General features: G+C 37.3%; 1 protein-coding gene across 2 annotated transcripts in view; it reads left to right on the plus strand.

The window, feature by feature from the left end:
* The window catches only part of RNF103 (ring finger protein 103), a 106021-nt gene that overhangs the window by 17727 nt on the left and 65436 nt on the right, over positions 1 to 22858 (plus strand). Inside the window, exon 4 of one of the 2 annotated variants that reach the window (XM_045979076.1) lies at positions 1018 to 4266. The exons of the other annotated variant lie outside the window; for it this stretch is intronic. Within the exon in view, the coding sequence (XP_045835032.1) occupies positions 1018 to 2593 (1576 nt within the window). The 3' untranslated portion in view covers positions 2594 to 4266. Of the gene's footprint in view, positions 1 to 1017; positions 4267 to 22858 lie in introns of those variants that run through there. 2 annotated transcript variants of the gene reach the window in all.

Raw genomic sequence — 22858 nt, forward strand, 5'->3', positions numbered from 1 at the left:
AGCTCAGGGTGTGATCCCAGGTTACTGGGATTGAACCCCTCATCGGGCTCCCTGCCCAGTGGAGAGCCTACTTCTCCCTCTGTCCCTCACCCCACTCATGCTCTCTCTCTCGCTCTCACTCTCTCAAGTAAAAAGAATCTTTTAAAAAAATAAATGATTTAATTTTAGTTAAATTCTTCTATACTTAATTATCCTCTAACTGAATCTCTTCTTAATCTGAAAACTTACTTTGTTTCGTCTTCATTAAATACTCTTCATGATCTTTATTAAAAGGATGAAAGAGTACAAAAAAGTATGGGACTTGCTCCTTCTTAGGTGAGCTTTTGTATGAATTGCTTTTTACCGTGCCCATGTGTGTCAGGTATCGGGTGGTTGCTTGGGTTAATAAGTGGGTAGAACATGGCTCCTACCCTCAAGGAGCTTGCATTCAAGTCAGAGACTTGGCATGTAGGATAATCTATTCTCTCGTCTTTGCGCATCTGAATCTAACCACCTTCAAGACCTCATTCAGTTCCCAAACCTTTCATGAAATCTTCACCAGCTCAAACTCTCAGTGATACTCCTTTTTTTGAACTTTTACCTTATTTAGTAATTGAATATATATGGTTTTATACTTCTGTTTTGTTTCCTTATTAGGATTTTAAATTCCTTGTGAACAAGAATTATTTTCTTATTTTTTTGATCTTATAAGCACATAATGAAGTAGTAGGCACATAAAAGATGCTGAAGTATTTACTGATTTCCTTGACTAAAGCCTTTTCTTAAAAAAAAAAAAACCCAAAAAACAGAAATAGAGATATGAAACAAAACTGCAAAAAGAGAGCTTGCTTTTGTTCTTGTATGACTGCCAGGTATTGGTACTGCTTTTGATTATTTGGAGGTTATTTGGTTTTGGGGAGAGAGTATCTTTCAGTGCCAAAGAAGTTCATTAGGGGAAAACAAATTGTGCGACAGTGAAGATGAGCAAGCTAGCTCATCCATGAGCCTACCTTTCACTTACAGTTTACTCTCTTACAGATACTGCAGGAGAAGAGGCTGGGTACGATCCACACTCATTATGTCTGTCCCACAAACAAGCACTTCTAAGGGGAAAGTCATGCTTAAAGAATATAGTGGACGCAAAATTGAAGTAGAGCACATTTTTAAGTGGATAACTGCTCATGCAGCTTCTCGGATCAAAACCATTTATAATGCTGAACATTTGAAAGAAGAATGGAATAAAAGTGATCAGTATTGGGTAAAAATATACCTATTTGCAAACCTTGACCAACCCCCAGCTTTCTTCTCTGCACTAAGTATAAAGTTTACTGGAAGAGTTGAGTTTATTTTTGTTAATGTGGAAAATTGGGACAATAAGAGTTACATGACAGATATTGGTGTATATAACATGCCGTCGTACATTCTTAGAACTCCTGAAGGAATTTACAGATACGGAAACCACACAGGTGAATTTATATCCCTTCAGGCCATGGATTCATTTTTGCGCTCATTGCAACCTGAAGTAAATGATCTGTTTGTTTTGAGCTTGGTTCTAGTTAATCTTATGGCTTGGATGGACTTATTTATCACACAAGGAGCAACCATAAAGCGATTTGTGGTTCTCATAAGCACTTTAGGGACATATAATTCTCTATTAATTATTTCCTGGCTACCTGTGTTGGGCTTTTTACAGCTCCCTTACTTAGATAGCTTTTATGAATATAGCTTAAAATTGTTGCGTTATTCCAATACAACCACACTGGCTTCATGGGTAAGGGCAGACTGGATGTTCTATTCTTCACACCCAGCCCTGTTTCTCAGTACGTACCTTGGACATGGTTTACTAATCGATTACTTTGAGAAGAAGAGACGGCGCAACAACAACAATGATGAAGTCAATGCCAATAACTTAGAATGGTTATCAAGTCTGTGGGACTGGTACACCAGCTACCTCTTCCACCCGATTGCTTCTTTTCAGAACTTTCCTGTAGAATCTGATTGGGACGAAGACCCAGACTTATTCTTGGAGCGGTTAGCTTTCCCTGACCTTTGGCTTCACCCTCTGATACCAACTGATTACATAAAAAATTTGCCAATGTGGCGATTTAAATGTCTTGGAGTCCAGTCTGAAGAGGAAATGTCGGAGGGTTCTCAAGATATTGAAAATGACTCAGACAGCGAGAGCACAGACACTTTTAGCAGTGAAAAGGAAGTATTTGAAGATAAACAAAGCATAGTTCACAATTCTCCAGGAAGAGCAAGTCACTGTGATGCTGAGGCTTGTTCATGTGCCAATAAATATTGTCAGACCAGCCCATATGAAAGGAAGGGGAGGTCATATGGATCATATAATACTAATGAAGATATGGAACCTGATTGGTTAACTTGGCCTGCTGATATGCTGCACTGTACTGAATGTGTTGTTTGCCTAGAGAATTTTGAAGATGGATGTTTGCTAATGGGGTTGCCTTGTGGTCATGTGTTCCATCAGAATTGCATTGTGATGTGGTTGGCTGGAGGCCGACACTGTTGCCCTGTTTGCCGGTGGCCTTCTTATAAAAAAAAGCAGCCATATGCACAACACCAGCCCTTGTCAAATGATGTCCCATCTTAACTATGTGCAATTTGTCCTTTATAAGCTTTGAGTATCTTACAGCTTGCCTTTTTAATGTTAGTCACAATGTTTTTGTGGTTTGAAGTTTAGTTTAATGTTAGTGCAGTGACAGGAAATACACATTATGCTAATGTTGATGACAATTACTTGGTTGCCTTGTGTGTCAATTGAATGCATACTTAATTGTAAAAATTTTTATTTACAACATTGGAAATTCAGAAGTTAATGTTTTTTGTAAGCACAAAAGAAGTATGATAGAAATTTATCCTAGCAAGACTTTACAAGGTAGGATCAAATTCTAATGGAATTGAGGCAGTTTCTTATCCTAAATGTTTCCTCCCTTTTTACAATCTCTGTCCAGCACCTCTTGGTTAAATAATGTATGCTCTGAGACATGAAATTAAAACAGATCTATGAAATAAATTATTTTAAAACCAGAGAATTACAGCTTTTCCAATGTTAAATTGCTTTGGATGAGGTGGCTGAATGCTATAGGTGTTTTGCTAGTTTGTTAATTTTACAGGTATTTTACAGGTACGAACATAATCCTTGACTCATGAGGAAAAGCAAAAAGATAAATTATGTTGCTGATACTAGCCAGAAGTGGCATTAGTCAGCCTCTTAGCTTAGTTAGCTTTGATGGGGAAGAATTTCAAGGTGGGCTCTTTTTTTTTTTTTAAGTATTAAGTCGTTTATGCATAGTATATTCATCTAAGTAAAATCAGCTATAGCATATTAGCCACACATTGATTACTTATGTTTTTCCTGACTTTGATTTTTAAAAATTACAAAACTACAGAAAAATTGGAAACCATACAATGAGCATCCATTTCTCTAATTCACAAAGTGTTTGTATTTTGTTACCTTTGCTTTATCTTCTCTATGTGTATATTTATCTTTTTTCTTTCTTTTCTCTGGATGTTTTTTGTTTGTTGCTGATCCCTTTGAAAATAAATGTTAGTCATCTTAGTACTGCTTTACCACTGAATATATCACCATGTGTCTCCTAAGAACAAGAACTTTTTACCTAACCACTGTACCATTATCACACCCAAGAAGTTTATTAACATTGACTCAGTAATACTTAATATATAATCCCTACTTCCCACTTGCTCCCAAAATATCCTTTATATCTTTATATGGTTTTGTTTTATTTTTATTGTGAACCTGAGGCAAGGTTCATGTATTGGGTTTGGTCTTCCTTTCATGTTCTCTCTAGAGCAGTTCCTTGCTTTTTTTTTTTTTTTTTTTTTTTTTTTTAGTAGTCTTCCCTGATAACTTTTTGAAGAGTATAATCTAGTTGGCTTATAAAATGTTCTACATTCTGGATTTGTCTGTTTCCTCATGATTAGATTTAAATTAAACAATATTGCCTGGGTGATATGTACCTCCCATTTGTATGTCATCAGTAGATACTTTGTATTAGTTTGTCCCATTATTGGTGAAGCTAAATTTGGTTAAAGTAATATCTATCCATTGTAAGATACTTTTCACTTAAGGAACCTGTGAGGCTATGTGAATATCCAATTTTTTTAAAAAAATTAATTCTAGTGTAGTTAACATTTAGTGTTATGTTAGTAACCCAAAGTTTTTAACATCCACTGATGATTGTTAGTCTAAATCAGGTATTAAATAGGAGTTGTACCATGGGATTTTCTTTTTTCTTTTCTTTTTTTTTTTTTTAAGATTTGATGATTTATTTCAGAGAACAAGCAAGAGCGGGGCGATGAGGTGGGATTAGGAGGGGCAGAGGGAGGGAGAGAATCTCAAGCAGACTCTCCGCTAAGCATGGAATCGGACTCAGGGCTCATTCCCATGACCTGAGCTGAAATCTAGAGTCAGATACTCAACTGGACTGACCCAGCCAGGTACCCCATAACATGGGGATTTTCTTCTTCTTTTTTTTTTTTTAAAGATTTTATTTATTTGACAGACAAAGATCACAAGTAGGTGGAGAGGCAGGCAGAGAGAGAGGAGGAAGCAGGCTACCTGCTGAGCAGAGAGTCCGATGCAGGGCTCGATACCAGGACCCCGAGATCATGACGTGAGCCAAAGGCAGAGGCCTAACCCACTGAGCCACCCAGGTGACCCATTCTACATTTTTTAGGTGGCATTTGTGTGTGCATATGTATGAAAAACAGCTATTTTTCCATTTTCTTTCTCACATACTTTGAATATTACTGGACTTTCTTTTTATATTCAGTGTGTAAATATTCATTATTCGTTTCTATTTCCAAATCATCCCAAATCTGGTAAGTGAGAGCTCCTCGAGGCCAACTCTTCTGTGCTATTGATATATCCCTTTCAATCTTGAAGCACTTGCTTGCTTTTTGACCAAAGGTGTTCCAGGCTCACTTTGTATTTTCCATGGCCCAGCACTGAGATCAGGTCTGAGTTTCATGGTGCACTTTTAAAATCTTTTCTTGACTGTCCCCCAAAATGGTAAGAAAATGTAATTTTTTTTTTTAAGATTCTATTTATTTGTCAGAGTGAGCACAGACAGATAGAGCGGCAGGCAGAGGTAGAGGGAGAAACAGGCTCCCTGCTGAGCAAGGAGCCTGATGTGGGACTTGATCCTAGGATGCTGGGATCACGACTGGAGCCGAAGGCAGCGGCTTAACCAACTGAGCCACCCAGGTGTCCCAAAAATGTAATTTTCTTATTCTGAATTACTGCTGGGTTATTAGCAGAAACTTTTTTTCCCCTTCGTGGTAGAGTGAGCCTCATTTTCATACATTAATGAAAATATTAAGGACCAGCTATTACTTAATGTTTCGGAGCTCATTTTATTTTATTTTTTAAAATATTTATTTATTTTACAGAGAGAGAGAAAGAGATCACAAGTAGGCAGAGAGGCAGGGGGGGAGAGAGGGGGAAGCAGGATCTCTGCTGAGCAGAGAGCCCGATGCGGGGCTCGATCCCAGGACCCTGAGATCATGACCTGAGCCAAAGGCAGAGGCTTAACCCACTGAGCCACCCAGGTGCCCCTGGGATCTCTTTTTAAATAAAAATGCAAACATTGCTCCTTGTGCTTTTAATTTTCCTTTTGAAAAAAGGTAATCATGTTATTGTAAATGTTAGTGTTTCTTAGAGTTCTGCCATTGGTCCACTGTTCATTCTTGTTTTCAGTGGATGTCCCCAGTCTACATGTCCAGACAAAGGTCCCTCCCCAGATGTCCAGTTTTATATTCAGCCATCTGCTGAACAGCCTGTCCTAGGTGCTTTTCAGTATTTAGTAAAACGGCTTTTCATTGTCTCTCCTACCCCTGGTCCTCTTAGGGCCCTGATTTCAGTTAGTGGGTCATAGACCTATAATATTGTCCCATTATGAGATGTACACAAAAGCATAGACATTTTAAAAGACAATTAAAATTTCTTTAGCATCCTAGGGCACATCACACTTTGGAGACTACTACCCTAGAAGATAAACCAATCTCCTTAAAATCAGCTTTCAAGGCCCTTCATGATTTCCTGCCTGACTTCTTAGAGACATCACCACACTCTGGACTGTTTATCTCTCCAGTTCCATGCTCTAGCTTTTCTCAGCTTAGTGCTTTGTTCTCAACCTCTGCCTAATGTTCTCACCCCTTCTCTGGTTTGTCTGGCTAGATTCCACTTTATCCAGAAATTCTACACCCTCCTACCCATCTTCCTTCCCCGCCAGGCTTATAAAGAGATAAAGATGTCTTTACACTGAAAGCTCAGCCAGCTGTCCTCTTACTCAAGCGATCAAACTTAGTATCACCAACAGTGGAGCAGATTGATATGTGCCCTTCTTCTAATCTCAGTGATACTTGCCCTTTCTTGATATGTGCCCTTACATCCCACTGATACCTTGCACACATCTGTCTTACTTAACTGCATTGTGTTGAAACTATGCATGTGCCTCTTATGGGTGAACTACTTTATGGTAGCACCTGTGAACTATTCATCTAAATATCCACAGGGCAGGGCATAAAATAAACATATATTTAGAATGTTAGACATACAGTAAAAACAATACAATGAAGTTGAGGAGGAAATAATTGCCAGAGGATCGGATCTCCAGGGAAGCTTAACTCATCTCTTAATTGTTAAGCGTAGCAAATAGTGCTTTTGTCAGATTTTCCTGGAGGCAGAGAATTGAAGGAAATAGTCAAGGATGACAGACTGTAAACTTGAACTGTGTTTAAAAAGAAAGTTTGAGGGGCGCCTGGGTGGCTCAGTGGGTTGAGCCACTGCCTTCGGCTCGGGTCATGGTCTCGGGGTCCTGGGATCGAGTCCCGCATCGGGCTCTCTGCTCGGCGGGGGGCCTGCTTCTCTCTCTCTCTCTCTGCCTGCCTCTCTATCTACTTGTGATCTCTCTGTCAAATAAATAAATAAAATATTTAAAAAAAAAGAAAGTTTGAATTCATAGAGCAACCTGTTGAATTTAAAGAACTAAATTTTCCAAGTATGTGGGCTTTGTGGTTACTGAACTCTGGTTAACTGTAATAGTAGGATACATGATTGTGTTCTGTTCAAAAGTTTTTCAACAGCCTTCTCTCATGTTTTTGTGTAAGTCTGCTGTAAGGATAAGAGATCCTTGAGGGCAGGAGTAATGCTATAATCTACTGTTACCACCTTAACATATCAGACCCAGAGTCAATATTCAGTAGGTAATTATTGGCTTGAATTTTAAAAATCTGTTTTAATTTTGCCCTTTACCAAACTTTTTTTTTTAAGATTTTATTTATTTATTTGACACACAGAGAGAGATCACAAGTAGGCAGAGAGGCAGGCAAAGAGGGAGGGGAAGCAGGCTCCCCGCCGAGCGGAGAGCCCGACGTGGAACTCTATCCCAGGACCCCAAGATCATGGCCGGAGCTGAAGGCAGAGGCACAACCCACTGAGCCACCCAGGCTATCACCCTTCTAGTGTAGGTAGAAAAGATAAAAGAAATTATATTTTTATTAGTACTGACAAAAACATCAGTATTTATGGCCTGCTCCAAGACAAAAAATTTAATTTTTTTCTTCTTTTTTTCTTTTTGTAGTCCCATACTTCTTTTCCTCTCTAGATTATTTGGGAGCCTGAAGATTATGTATGTGCTTTTTCTCCTTGCTCCCACATTTTTCCCCTTGGCCATTTTATTATTACTTTAAAAACTATCCAAGGGACAAAAGGTAGCAGAGGTGAAGTGTTGGGTCCTTTTTGCTACTGGATTTGGTTAAAATTTAAAGAAGAGAGCACCTGAGTGGCTCAGTTGTTAAGCATCTGCCTTGGATTGGGTCATGATCCCAAGGTCCTGAGATTGAGTCCCATGTCAGGCTCCTTGCCCAGTGGGGAGCCTGCTTCTTCCTCTCCCACGCCCCCTGCTTGTGTTCCCTCTCTTGCTGTGTCTCTTTCTGTCAAATAAATAAACAAAATCTTTAAAAATAAAATTTAGAGAAGAAAGAATGGAAATTTTATTGTTAAAATGACATTTTGAATCATCTGTGTTTTAATCATTCTATTCTGGTTCTTATTGCCAAAATTTAAGTATACCGGTCCAGTGAAAACAGAGTTTGAGAAGGAGTGGTGGGGGCAACAGTGTGTGTGTGTGTGTGTGTGTGTGTGTGTGTGTGTGTGTGTGTGCATGCGTGTGTGTGTGTGTTTTTAAAAGATGACATCAGCCAGGGGCACCTGGGTGGCTCAGTGGTTTAGGCCTCTGCCTTCAGCTCAGGTCATGGTCTCAGGGTCCTGGGATCGAGCCCCACATCGGGCTCTCTGCTCCGTGGGGAGCCTGCTTCCTCCTCTCTCTCTGCCTGCCTCTCTGCCTAGTTGTGACCTCTCTCTCTGTCAAATAAATAAATAAAATATTAAAAAAAAAAAAGATGACATCAGCCAGTCAAAGCTGTGGTGGCTTCTTTAAAACCTCTGGGTAAAATTTTATCTTGTTCAAGGCTCTTTCTACCATTGTTTCACTTAGAAATAAGTGCTTCTGTGGAAAAGACAATAGGAACAGTCTTTTGTCAAATTTACTTTATCCTTTACGCTGATGCTAAATTGCATACTTGTTACTGTTAAGTTCTCTTAGTTTATGTGATGATGGACTAAAAGTTGCATTGTGTAAGTTTAAGGTGTACAACGTGTTGACTTGATAGATAAATATATTGCAGTTTAATGCCCATGGTATCATTAGTTAATGCCTCCATCACATCACATAATTATTTCTAGTAACATTTAAGATCCACTTTCTTAGCAACTTCCAAGTGAATAAATGCAATATTTTTAACTATAATCACGATGCTGTGTGTTAGAGCCCCAAAACTTACACATCTGCTAACTGGAAGTTTGTGCTCTGCTTTGTTTTGTTTTGTTTTAAGATTTTATTTATTTATTTGACAGAGAGAGAGGGAGAAAGAGAGAGAGAGAGAACACAAGCAAGGGGAGTGGCAGGCAGAGGGAGAAGCAGATTCTCTGTGGAGCAGAGAGCCTGATGTAGGGCTCGATTGTAGGACCCTGGGATCATGACCTGAGCCAAAGGCAGATGCTTACGCAACTGAGCCGCCCAGGTGCCCCAGTCTGTACTCTTTGACAAGCATCTCCCCATTTCCCCCACCCTCCAGTCCCTGATAACCACCATTCTACTTTCTGTTTCTATGAGTTTGACCTTTTTGTTCTTTTTTTCCCCTTTTTTGTTGAAAACACATGTAAGTGATATTGTATAGTTTTTGTCTTTGTCTGACTTATTTAATTAATCTTCATGCCTTCAAGAACCACCATGTTGTCACTAATGGCAAGATTTCCTTGTTTCTTGTAGCTGAATAAAATTCCATTATATATATCTGGTGTATATACCGTACAAATACGGTGCCATATTTTTAGCCATATACCCATTGATGGACACTTAGTGTTTTCTTATAGGCACCTACTGAAGGAATGAAGAGTTACACAGATGCTTACTCAGAACTTATTCTTACTTTACACAGAACTTGAATGAGTTTGGTGATTTAGTTTCCCGATCTATAGAACAGAAGCTACAGAGATAGAGATTTTGGAAGGCAGTGTGCTGACCAGTGTAGACACAGTGTAGATGCTGACAGATAGAGACTTTGAAGTAGAAGGTGGAGCCTATTAGAGGCAGGGCAGGCAAAGAAGTCATAGTTACAAGAGTTTGACAGTTAGAGGTTAAACGTATTAAGAAAGAAAAAAAAAAGACCCAAAAACAAAACAGTAGTTTGTGGCCAGTAAGTACAGTGTCAGTTTCCTGAATTTCACTATCTCACTGACAATGATTCTGTGTTCGTCCAGAAAAACATTTTACCAGTACCATTTGCAGAAGAAGTAAGGAAAATTCATTTTATTATATTCAAAATAGTTTCAGAACTATTAAATTTTAATTTTTTAAAGATTTTGTTTATTTATTTGACAAAGATCACAAGTAGGCAGAGAGGCAGGCAGAGATGAGAAGCAGGTTCCCTGCTGAGCAGAGAGCCCGATGTGGGGCTCGATCCCAGGACGCTGGGATCATGACCTGAGCCGAAGGCAGAGGCTTTAACCCACTGAGCCACCCAGGTTCCCCTTTAAAATGCTTTGAAACTTTAAAACGTTTCAACAAAGTGGAGTTTCTGTTTCCTGGAAAACCCATTTAGGAAGATGGGTGGGACAGTTTCACCAAATATCCATAACATGCCCCCAGTTGTAGAGTAGAAAGATGATGTTCATGTATATTATTTATCTAGTCACTGTCATTACTGTTGGTAAAATTCTATGAGCTCTTCTCATTTGGGAATGTACTTTGAGACCATCGTCTATTTGTTGATGAAGCGGGGTCTGGTGACATATTTCCACATGGGTAACTTACTTGGGGTTTTATGAAGTCCTTGCACAAAAACAAAGTAGTTGGATTTCAGACCAGTAAAACAGAAGTTAGAATTCTGGTATCTTCAGGGCCGCTTTTGTTTTTATTATTTAAATGTTCCCCATTTAATTTTACTTAATTCCTGAGTCAAGTGGCTAAAACAGTAGGTTTCTGGAACAAAATGCCTCAAGCTGACTCCCAGCTTTGTTGCCAGAGGCTTGGGTAAGAGACCCTTCTTGCCAAACACAGAAATATTTTGGGCTTTTAAAACAATATTGTTCAAATTATTTGTTAGTATTGAACATGGTGGACTGTGACCAAATGATGTATATTGCTTTGCTTTAAAAGCACTTTAACTTGTCTGATGAGAAGGAAAAATAAGAGTGTCATTCTTTTTTCTTTTTTTTTAAAGATTTTATTTATTTGACAGAGAGAGAGCGCACAAGTAGGCAGAGCAGCAGGCAGAGGGAGAGGGAGAAGCAGGCTGTCCTCTGAGCAAGGAGCCTGATGCAGGACTCAATCCCAGGATCCTGGGAACATGACCTGAGCTGAAGGCAGCTGCTCAACCGACTGAGCCACCCAGGTGCCCCAGAAGAGTGTCATTCTTAACGTTTTCCTGTTTAAAATAATAGAATCTGAGTGTCAGAAGCAAATGTAAAAGCTGTTTTGTCCAATCTTCTACCTTAGTTTAGGTTGTGAATGTCCCTGTCAAGAACAGATTGGCACACTCGTCATCTAACAAAAGGCATGCTACATTTGCAAAAATCTATAAAAGTCCCTGCCAGGATCCACAGAAAAGCATGCAGTTACCTGGCAATATAGCCGTAACAGGTGCTGAATGCTCAGATTTGGATACGTCCCATGTCACCATGGGAAGGAGAATGAAATCTGTTTAAAAAAAAAAAAAACCTAGTTCTAATATAACCTCACTCTGAAATATATTATGATATCTACATCTATTCATCAAAATGGCACATATTTAACCAGGATTTTTATTTAGAGAGAAACCTGTGAACTGTAAGGTATTAAAGCCCAACCTCATGAGTCCAGCGACCAACTCATCTGGTTACCCTGAATTATCTCCAAAACAGGGAAAAGGCGACATGAGATCAGCTTTCTTCTACTTCCGCCGAGCATATTCTCTGCTGTTACTGAACCAGAGCAGATCTACACAGACTGCTGTAATTTCATGACTGTGGAAAGGTTGAGAGGTAAAAGACAGTTTACAACATGATATGCACCAGACTGGATTATATAGAAATTGGGGAAAGGACCCTTCATTTCAGATTTTTCTGACAGCTAAAAAAGACTACAGAAATTCATTCAGTTATGTTCTCTTAATGCTAAGGAGGAATATATGTAATTAACCCATTCTGGGAAAATACATACATTGTATTTAGAATCTGTAACAGAGACCTAGAGTTTATTCAAATGGCTTGGAGTTCTTGGTCCAGAAGAATGTGGTGACAGCTGTAGGAAGCTTGTTTATCTGAGAATTAGTACATAGTCTGAGTGCAGGACTAGTGTTTTCTGAAATAATATTCCTATTTGGTGAACCATAGGTAGGAACCAGAAAAGACTTTTCATGCCTCATAACATTACTGATCAGCTAAAAAGGGGAGAAGTAGGACAAGAGAAGGATGGAACAAATGGATGGTACCTTCAACCATCTATTCCTTCTTTAACCACTTCCAGTCATCCAAGGAAAATACTTTCTATTTTCTATTTAGTTGAAGATTTTACTGAAATGCCATACATCTCCATAAAAGAATATAAATATTAAATGTGAGGTTATTAATTTCTCACAAACTTAACACTCACATAACCCATCACCCAGATCAAGAAACAGCAACAGTCACATCCCAGAAAACTTCCTTGGTCCCCTCCTTCTTAGAACTTCCACATATCTTCCCAAATTTAATCTCTATGAAAACTTCTTAAATCCTGGGGTAGTTTTGCTTATTCTTGTATGTTATGTAAATGGAATCCTACAGTATGTTGTATTTTGCATATAGTTTCTTTCATTTAAAATTGTACTTATGAGGTTCATGTCTTATATAGAGCAGTACTTCGTTCATTTCATTACTGTGTCGTGTTCTATCATCCGATCGTACCACAGTTTATCCTTTCTATCATAATAGACATCTAACTTATTTCCATTTTCTGACCATTGCAAATAGTACTGCTATGAACATTCTTGTATGTGACTTTGGTTCACATTTTTGTTGAAGATAGAATTTCTTTTTTTTTTAATGTTATTCATTTATTTATTTATTTGAGAGAGAGAAAGAGTGAGCACAAGCAGGGGGAGCAGAAGGCAGAGGGAGAGCGAGAAGCAGGCTCTCTGCTGAGCAGGGAGCCCGATGCAGGACTCAATGCCAAGACCCTGGAATCATGACCTGAGCTGAAGGCAGACACTTAAGTGACTCTACCACCCAGGCGTCCCTGGGATAGAATTTCTGAGTTAGTATGCCTATGTTCAGTTTTGGTAGATACTGGCAGTTTTCTAAAGTAGGTGTATGGATTTGATGTAATTTTTTTCATTACTGAAATTCTGGTGGGTATATAGAGATATTTCTTTGTGGTTTTAATTTGCATTTTCCCAACAACTAATGAGGCTGAGAGCCTTGTCCTATGTTTACTGGTCATTTGAATCACCTCTTTTTTGAAATCCTTTGCCCATTTTTCTATTGGGTTGCTGTTGGTCTTTTTTTGTTAAAACTATAGGAGTTCCTCATATATTCTGGATATATGTTCTTTGTCAAATATATGCATTGCAGGTATTTTCTCTCAGTCTGTGGCTTTCCTTTTGGGAAGAAGGAGGGGATTTTTTTTTTTTAATGTTGGTTTTTTGGGGGTTTTTGTTTGTTTATTTTTTAAGATTTTATTTGTTTATTTGAGAGAGAGTGAGTTGCTTGAGCAGGGAGGAGGGGCAGGAGGAGAGAGAGAAGCAAGGTCCCCACTGAGCAGGGTTGCAGGACACCATCCCAGGACCCTGAGATCATGACCTAAGCCAAAGGCAGACGCTTAACCGACTGAGCCACCCAGACACCCCTAAACTGTTTTTTTTCCTCAGAAAATTTTAATCACAGGGGTGCCTAGGTGGCTCAGTTCGTTAGGCATCCAACTCTTGGTCTTAACTCAGATCTGGATCTTGGGGTTGTGAGTTCAAGTCCCGTGCTGGGCTCCATGCAAGGTGTGGAGCCTACTAAAAAAATTTTTTTTTAAATCACATACAAACGTGGAGAGATTCATATAATGAATTCCCATGTATTTAATTTCAACAAGTCTCAACTCATGGCCAATCACATTTCAGCAATTATCTGCTATAAAATTCTCTGTCTTACATTGCCCTTATCTCTCCTTTTGTTTTCATTATTAACCCTTTAGGCCTTTATTTCTTTATTCAATATTCATTTGTTTATTATTCATATATATTTGGATTAATCCCAATTGAATTTTTTAAAAGACTTTGTTTATTTATTTGAGAGAGAGAGAGAGAGCATGAGAAAGAGCAGTGGGGGGTAGGAGGGTAGAGGAAGGGAGAGGAACAAGCAAATTCCATGCTGAGCATGAAGCCCCAGGACGGGCTCAATCCCACAACTCAGATCACGGCCTGAGCAGAAATCAGGAGTCTGGAACTTAGTCTGAGCCACCCACACAGCCCCAGTTGAATTAACAATTAAATCTGATTAATGCATTTTTGTACTTACAATACCTGTGCTTTCTGCATATAGTGACTTTATTCACCACTCCCTCCTTGAAATTCCTTTCCCTCAGGCTTCTCTGGTACTACTCTACCTGATTTTCCTCCTACTTCTTAGATCCTTTTTAAAAATAATTTCCTTCCGGGGTGCCTGGGTGGCTCAGTGGGTTAAAGCCTCTGCCTTCAGCTCGGGTCATGATCTCAGGGTCCTGGGATCAAGGCCCGCGTCAGGCTCTCTGCTCAGCAAGGAGCCTGCTTCCCCCTCTCTCTCTGCCTGCCTCTCTGCCTACTTGTGATCTCTGTCAAAAAAAAAATTTCCTTCCTGGGATGGTCCTCCCTTGCTCCATCAGAGTCATTGTTCCTCTAGAGCTCTGTTCCAGTTCTCAATTCATTTGGGGGATTTCATTAATATTCATGTCCTTGACTCCTACTTATATGCTGATGGCTTCAGAATCCACATCTCTGGTTCAGACCACTCTATTCCATACCAGGTCCCTGTATGGAACTATCTGCTGGGCATTTCACTTGGATGACCCATACTCATTCATGCCAGACTTGCTGATTGTTGTTCTCCCCCTCCCTGCTATCCATTCTCCCATTCTTCCATTATACTAGAATTTTAGCTGAATAAATTCCTAGCTATCAACTATATATCTCAGCTCACATTATACCTAGGTGTGACCAGTGTGACTAATTCTTAGCAGTACAATATAAGCAAAAGTGATAGACGCCACTTTTGGATCTTGACTTAAAACATTGGGTATATGTGTTAGCACTTTCTCTTCTCTACTTCTAACCTGCCAGATATGGTGATGACTGATGCAACCTTGGAAGTTAGGTGAGATAAGTACACAGAGATGCCTTACCAGCCTGGGTTCCTGAATGACCTCAAACAGAGCTACCTGGCTATGGAGATTACTAGAATCTTTCACAAAACAAACTTCCATTGAATTTAAGTCATTGCATTTTGAGGCCTTTCTGTGATAGCAGATTAACCTTTAACTATGACAGCAACCCAGTCACAACATATCCAAAATTTGCTGATCATCTTTTCACCTAAATATACTATGTCTATAGTTCCAGCATGCGTAAAGTCTCCTGCAGTTACCTAGTCAGTGTTCCTCTTTCAACCATTTTTCCTAGATGCAGTTCCTACTACTTCTTAAAATAATTCAGGATTTCTACTCCTGACCATGATGCAGTAACTAGTACTGCACTGGTCTTCTTACCATAACTATAAATCCAGACAAAAATACATGAGCAATTGTTTTGGGGCAGTGGACAACAGGGAATATGAGGCTGAGATTGCTGAGAGGCGAGAAACTGACAGGTAAAGCCCCTGATTACTCAGCTCTCTGCACAGGGCAATTTCTTGACTACTTTATACAGAATTCAAGTCCAAGAAATGTACAGTGAGCAATTCCACTGAGATTCAACTATGATGTTATGTTTACAGTTCTTTTTTTGTATTGCTGTATTAATTAGTATATTATTATATGAATATATCACAATTTGGACATTTATTTCCAGTTTTTGCCATTATTAATAAAGAAGCTTTGAATATTATACATGTCTTTTAATGGACAAACTCTTACGTTGAGTATATAATAAATTATGGAATTGATATATCATAAAGTTAATATATATGTAGCTTTAGTAGCTACCGCTAAAGAATTTTCCAAACTAGATATACCAACGTATACTTTAACTAGCAGTATATGAGTCCCCACGTTTTTTCCAGCACTTGACATTATCTGTGCTTTAATGTTAACCATTCTCATGGGGATGTAGTAGTATTTAATTATGGTTTTAATTTTATCTCTCTGATGAATCATGAAGTAGATCATCTTTTCATAATCTCAATAACAATTTGAAGATTCTCTTACGAAGTGTCTATTCAAGTATTTTGCTCATTAAAAAATTGGGATGTGTCTATTGTTTTTAATATGTAAGTGTCCTTTATATATGCTAGATATGAGTGTTTTATTTTGAAAATATTAAGCAGTTTTTGGCTTCCCTTTTCACCCTCATCTTTTGATGAATAAAAGTTCTTAATGTTAAAAAATCCAATTTAATGATTGTTTTATAGCTGTTTAAAATTTGTATTCTGTTTAAGTCATCTTTGCTTACCCCAAGGTCATGAAGGTATTTTCCTATGTTTTGTTCTAGCAGCTTTACTTTTTTACCTGTCATACTTTAGTCTATGGCTCCATCTGAAATGAATTTGGTGTGAGGTAGGGACCAAAGATCTTTTTTTTTTTCTTATGGAGATCTAAATTGACCTTGTGGAATTCAATGGAAAGAATATAATTTTCCTTGATGAATTGTGGTGGTGTTTGTTATAAACCAGGTTCTGCTACTGGGTTCTCTATTCTGTTCCATTAATCTCTATAATAATTAATCTCTATAATAATTTTACACCAACACTTCACACCATTAGTTATTAGAATTTTATAATACTGTTGATATCAGGTAGCATAAATCTTCCAATGTTAGTATTTTGCATTTACACATAAACTTTTCAAATTAGCTTATCAAAATTCACTGCAGCAAACCCTTCTAGGTTTTGGGATTACATTAAGTCTATAGGTCACTTCGGTGGTGAATTGATGTCTTTACAATACTGAGTTCCATTTCATGAATATGGCATATATCTCCATTTATTTAGATATTCTTTTATTTATATCAGCAGTGTTTTGTAGTTGTCTATAAAGGGGTCTTGTATATTTTCATTCAATTTATTCTTACTTGATTGACTTTTTGTGACATTGTAAATAATAGTGTTTTATAAATTTTTTTAAGTTTTTATTTAAAGTCCAGTTAGTTAACATATAGTATATGAGTTTCAGATGTACAATTTAGTGATTCAACGCATACAACACCTGGTGCTTACAACATCACAAGTGCACTCCTTAATCCCCATCACCTATTTAACACATGTCCCCACTGACCTCCCCTCTGGTAACCCTTAGTGTGTTCTCTATAGTTAAGAGCTGGTTTGCCTCTCTCTATTTTTTCCCCTACACTCATTTGTTTTTCTTAAGTTCCACATGTGAGTGAAATCATATGGTATTTGTCTTTCCCTGAGTGACTTACTTCATTTAACATAATACTCTCTTGCTCCAACCCACGTCATTGTCAATGGCAAGGTTTCTTTTTTTTTTTTTTTTTTTTGATTGTTGAGTAATACTCCATTGTATTTACATGCCACATCTTTATTCATTCATCAGTCAGTGGACAGTTAGGCTCTTTCCACAATTTGACTAGTGTAGATAATGCTGCTATAAACATTGGGGTGCATGTATCCCTTTGAATTAGTATTTTTGTGTTCTTTGGGTAAATACCTAGTAGTGCAATTACTGGATTGTAAGGTAGTTCTGTTTTTAACTTTTCAAGGCAACTCCACCTTGTTTTCCAGAATGGCTGCACCAGTTTGCCTTCCCACCAACCATGCAGGAGGGTTCTCCTTTCTTCACATCTTCACCAACCCCTGCTGCTTCTTGTGTTGTTGACATTAGCCCTTCTAACAGGTGTGAGGTGATACCTGATTACAGTTTTGATTTGTATTTTCCTGATAATGAGTGATGTTGAGCATATTTTCATGTTTCTGTTGGCCATCTGTATGTCTTCTTTGGAAAAATGCCTATTCATGTCTTTTGCCCATTTTTCAATTGGATTATTTACTTTTTAGGTGTTGAGTTTTATAAGGTTATATACTTTGAATACTAACCCTTTATCAGACATATCATTTCAAAATATCTTCTCCCATTCTGTAGGTTGCCTTTTAGTTTTGTTGATTGTTTCCTTTCTGTGCAGAATTTTTTTTTTTTTAACGTAATCCCAACAGTTTAGTTTTGCTTTTGTTTCCCTTGCCCCGGGAGACATACCTAGTAAGAAGTTGCTAGGGCCAACAAATTTTATTCTTTAATTGTTGATTGTGTACAGAAAGAATGTGTTTTTGTAGTTAGCTTTTTTCAGGGCAAGAATTGTGTTAAACCTGTATATTTATGTGGAGAGCACTGATATCTTTACCACATTGTGTTTCCAATCTGTGAACATTGTATGCATCTCCATTTTATTTAGATCTTTGATTCTTTCATGATTCTGTCATTGTTATCTAATTTTCAGCTTGCAAGTCCTATACATGTTTTGTTAGATTTAAACCTAAGTATTTCATTCTTTGAGTGATTGTAAAGGGCATTGTATTTTTAATTTTGTTGTCTGTATGTTCATCACTAGTATATAGAAATATCATGTAAAATATTTTTTGTACATATTTGTCTTTTATTCTGTGACCATACTGAGATCTCATTTAGTTCTTTAGAGGTTTTTGGTAGATTTCTTGAAATTTCTACATAAGCAATTATGTCATCTGTAAATAACAGTTTAATTTCTCCCTTTCTGATTTGTATGTCTCTTATTTGTTTTTCTTATCTTATTGCAGTGGTTAAAACTTTCAGCACTAAATTGAATAAGAGTGGTGAAAGTGGATATCACAGTCTTAGGGGAAAGTATTCAATCTTTCACCATTAAATTTAATGTTAGTAGGACGCCTGGGTGGCTCACTGGTTAAGCATCTGACTTCCGCTCAGGTCATGATCTCAGGCTCCTGGGCTCAAGCCCCATGCCAAGTTCTATGCTCAGCCAGGAGTCTGCTTGTCCGGCTCTCTCTGCCCCTCCCCCTGCTCATGCACTCTGTCTCTCTCTCAAATAAATTAATAAAACCTTTTTAAAAATAAATTTAATGTTAGCTGCAGGGGTTTTTGTAAATGATTTTTATCAAGTTGAAGAACTTCCCCTGTTACTATTTTTTGAAAGTTTATTTATTTATTTAGTCACAAATGGATATTGAACTTTGTCAAATTTTTTTTCTGCATTGAGTGATACAGTCCTGTGATTTTTTTCTTCTTTAGCCTGTTATGGTGGATTATACTGATTAATTTTCAAATACTGAACCAGCCCCCCCATCTTTGGAATAAACCCCTCAGTCATGGTGTTTAATCTTCTTATATATTACTGAATTATCTTTGCTGTATTTTGTTAAGAGTTTTTGTGTTTATATTCATAAGAGATATTGATCACTAGTTTCCTATTTTATACTTTTTTTTTTTTTTTTAGTCTGGTTTTGGTATGAGGATAATACTACCTGCATTAATGAACTGAGACATTTGCTCCTCTTCTATTTTTTGGGGAGAGGCTTTGTATAGTTGGTGTTAATTGTTTTTTCTTTTTTTCTTGTTTCCTTTTTTAAATTGAAGTATAGTTGACAACCAATGTTTACATTAGTTTCAGGCATACAACATAGTGATTCCACAACTCTATTCATCATCTTATGCTCACCACAAGTGTAGCTACCATCTGTCACCTTACACCACTATTACAGTACCACTAACTATATTCCCTATGCTGTACCTTTCATCCTCATGAATTATTCATTCTACAACTGGAAGCCTGAACCTCCCATTCCCTTTCACTCATTTTGCCACCCTTGGCAACCAACAGTTTACTCTCTATATTTATGCATCAATCTCTGCACTAATTATTCTTTAAACATTCAATAGAATTCTCCAATTTATCCATCTGAGCCCAGAAATATCTTTTTGGGGAAAAATCCTTGTATAAAGATTTTTTGTATTTATTTGGTAATTGTTTTAAAATTATGATTCAGTTTCCTTAATTGAATATTATCCATCATTCTACCTTCAATACTATCTATCATATTATCCATTTCATGTTAGGTGAGTTGTGGTAACATTTGTTTTTCTGGAAATTGGTCCATTTCATCCCTTAGTAGCTCTTTGGTATCTGTAAGTCCTGTATTGATATTCTACTTCATTCCTGATATTGGTCATTTGTGTTCTCTCTCTTTTTATTTTTATGTCTTTTTTTCTAGAAGCCTGTCAATTTTGTTTGTATTTTCAAAAACCAGCTCTGTTTCATTAATTTCCTCTATTGCTTTTCTATTTTCAATTTCATTGATTTCTGCTTTTTATTTTGTCCCTCCTTCTGCTTTAGGTTTACTTAGCTCTTCTTTTTTTATATTCTCAATGTGGAAACTTAGATTATTGATCTAAAACTTTTCTTCTTTTCTAATGGTACATTTAATGCAATAAATTTTCCTTTCAATAATGATTTAGCTGTGTCTCACAAACATTGATATGTTGTATTTCCTTTTCTTTTATTAAAGATTTTATTTGTTCATTTGAGAGAGAGTGAGAGACAGAAAGAACACAAGCAGGGGGAGAGGCAGAAGAGGAGGGAGACACAGACTCCTCACTGAGATGGGAGCACAATGTGGGATTTGATCCTAGGACCTGGAGGTCATGACCTGAGCTGAAGGTAGACTCTTAATGACTGAGCCACCCAGGCACCCCAATATGTTGTATTTTCATTTTCATTCTGTTCAAATGCATTTTTAAATTTCTCTTGAAACTTTCTCCTTGTTCTATTAATTATTTAGAAGTGTGTTGTTTAGTTTCAATGTGTTTGGAGGATTTTTCTTTTATTGATTTCTAGTTCGATCCCACTGTTGCTAGAGAACATACCTGGTATGATTTAACCTACTTTAAATTTCTTGAGATTTATTTTATGGCCCATGATATTGTCTCCCTTGATATGTGTTCTGTAGGCACTTGAAAAGAGTATGCATTCTGTTGTGTGTAGAGTGTTCTATATATGCCATGTAGATCCTATCCAGTTGGTTGATGATGTTCTTCATCATGAGGTCCTTGTTGATTTTCTTAGTTGTTCTATCAGTTGTTGAGACAGTGGTATTGAAATCTCAAACTCTATTTGTGCATTTGTCTGTTTCTTTATTTCTGTTCTATCAATTTTTATTTCCCATTTTTTTCACTTCTGTTGTTGGTGTGTACACATTTGGGATTGCCATGTCTTCTTGGTGGATTGACACTTTCATCATGCTATAGTGTACATCTTTGTTTCTGGTGAATTTATTTGATCTTAAGTGTAAATTATCTGATAATTTAGCCACTCTTGCTTTCTTTTGATTAATGTTTGCATGAAATAACTTTGCCATTCTTTTATTTTCATTCTGCCTATATCATTTTATTTAAAGTGAGTTTATTGTACTGACATATAGTTGTATTTTTTAATCCTTTCTATCAATCTCTTTTAATTGTATTTAGACCATGACATTTAATATAATTCTCGATATGCTCAGACTAAGTCTGATTGTTTTTATTTTATTTTGTTTGTTCTCTCTGTTTTCTTTTCCTCTCTTCCTATGGATTACTTGAACATTATTTTTAGACTTCCATTTTGATATATCTATACTGGATTTTTTAAACTGCTTTACTGGAATGGAATTCACATAGTACATGATTCATTCATTTAAAAATCTTCACAGTACTTAATGCTCACCACAATAAGCATAGTTACCATTTGTCACCATACATTATTACAATATTATTCACTCTACTTTCTATGTTGTACTTTTCATCTCCATATGTACAATTCAGTAACTTTTATTACATTCACAAAGCTGTGCAACTACCACCACTATATAATTCCAGAACACTTTCATCACTCAAAAAAATGCCCATTCCTATTAGCAATCAATTTCCATTCTGCATTTTTCCCATCTCCTGGAAACCACTGATCTGTGTTCTCTCACTATGGATTTGCTTATTCTATGCAAAATTATGTGTCCCTTGGATTTGGTATAGTGTTTTCAATTTTTCATCCACATTGTAGCCTGAATCAGTATTTCATTCCTTTTTTATGACCAAATAATATTTGATTACATGGATAATATATTTTGTGTATCCATTTGCCAGTTGATGGAAATTTGGGTTAATTCTACTTTTTGACTATTATGAACAATGCTGCTATATATATCTGTGTACAAGTTCTTATGTGGACATACATCTTCATTTTGATATGTATGTTTCTATAGTAGAATGGCTAAATCATATGGTATCATACTTAACTTGTTGTGGAACTGCCAAACTGCATCATTTTACATTCCCACTGTCAGCATATGAAAGATCCAGTTCTTTGTATCCTCAGTAACACTTTGTCTGTTTTTTTTTTTAATTATAGCCATTCAAGTGTGTTTGAAATCATCTCACTGTGTAGCTACCCTGATGTTCATTTCCCTGAAGGACAATATCTCTATGGTATTTTTTTTTTTTAAGATTTTAGTTATTTATTTGACAGAGAGAGATCACAAGTAGGCAGAGAGGCAGGCAGAGAGAGAAAGAGGAGGAAGCAGGCTCCCTGCTGAGCAGAGAGCCGAGCCTGATGCGGGACTCAGTCCCAGGACCCTGAGATCATGACCTGAGCTGAAGGCAGAGGCTTAACCCACTGAGCCACCCAGGTCCCTCTCTATGGTATTTTTAGTGTACTTCTTTGTATAGTTTTTCTAGGTATTACATTATATGTACATAACTTATCACAGCCTACCAGTGTCACCATTTTACCAGTTCAAGTGAAGTATAAAAACCTTATTTCTCAGGGCACCTGGGTGACTCAGTCAGTTAAGTGTCTGCCTTCGGTTCAGGTCATGATCTCAGGGTCCTGAAATTGAGCCCAGCATCAGGCTCCCTGTTCAGCAGGAGGCCTGCTTCTCCCTCTGCCTGCTTCTCCCCCTACTTGTGTGTGTGCTCTCTCTCTCTTTCTCACTATCAAATAAAAAATAAAATCTTTTTTAAAAAACACTTTATTTCTTTTTAGATCTCTTTTCCTTCCCCCATTTATAATATAATTATCTTAAGTATTTCCTCTACCCATATTT

This window comes from Meles meles, chromosome 15, assembly GCF_922984935.1.
Source record: "Meles meles chromosome 15, mMelMel3.1 paternal haplotype, whole genome shotgun sequence".
Taxonomy (NCBI): Eukaryota; Metazoa; Chordata; class Mammalia; order Carnivora; family Mustelidae; genus Meles; species Meles meles.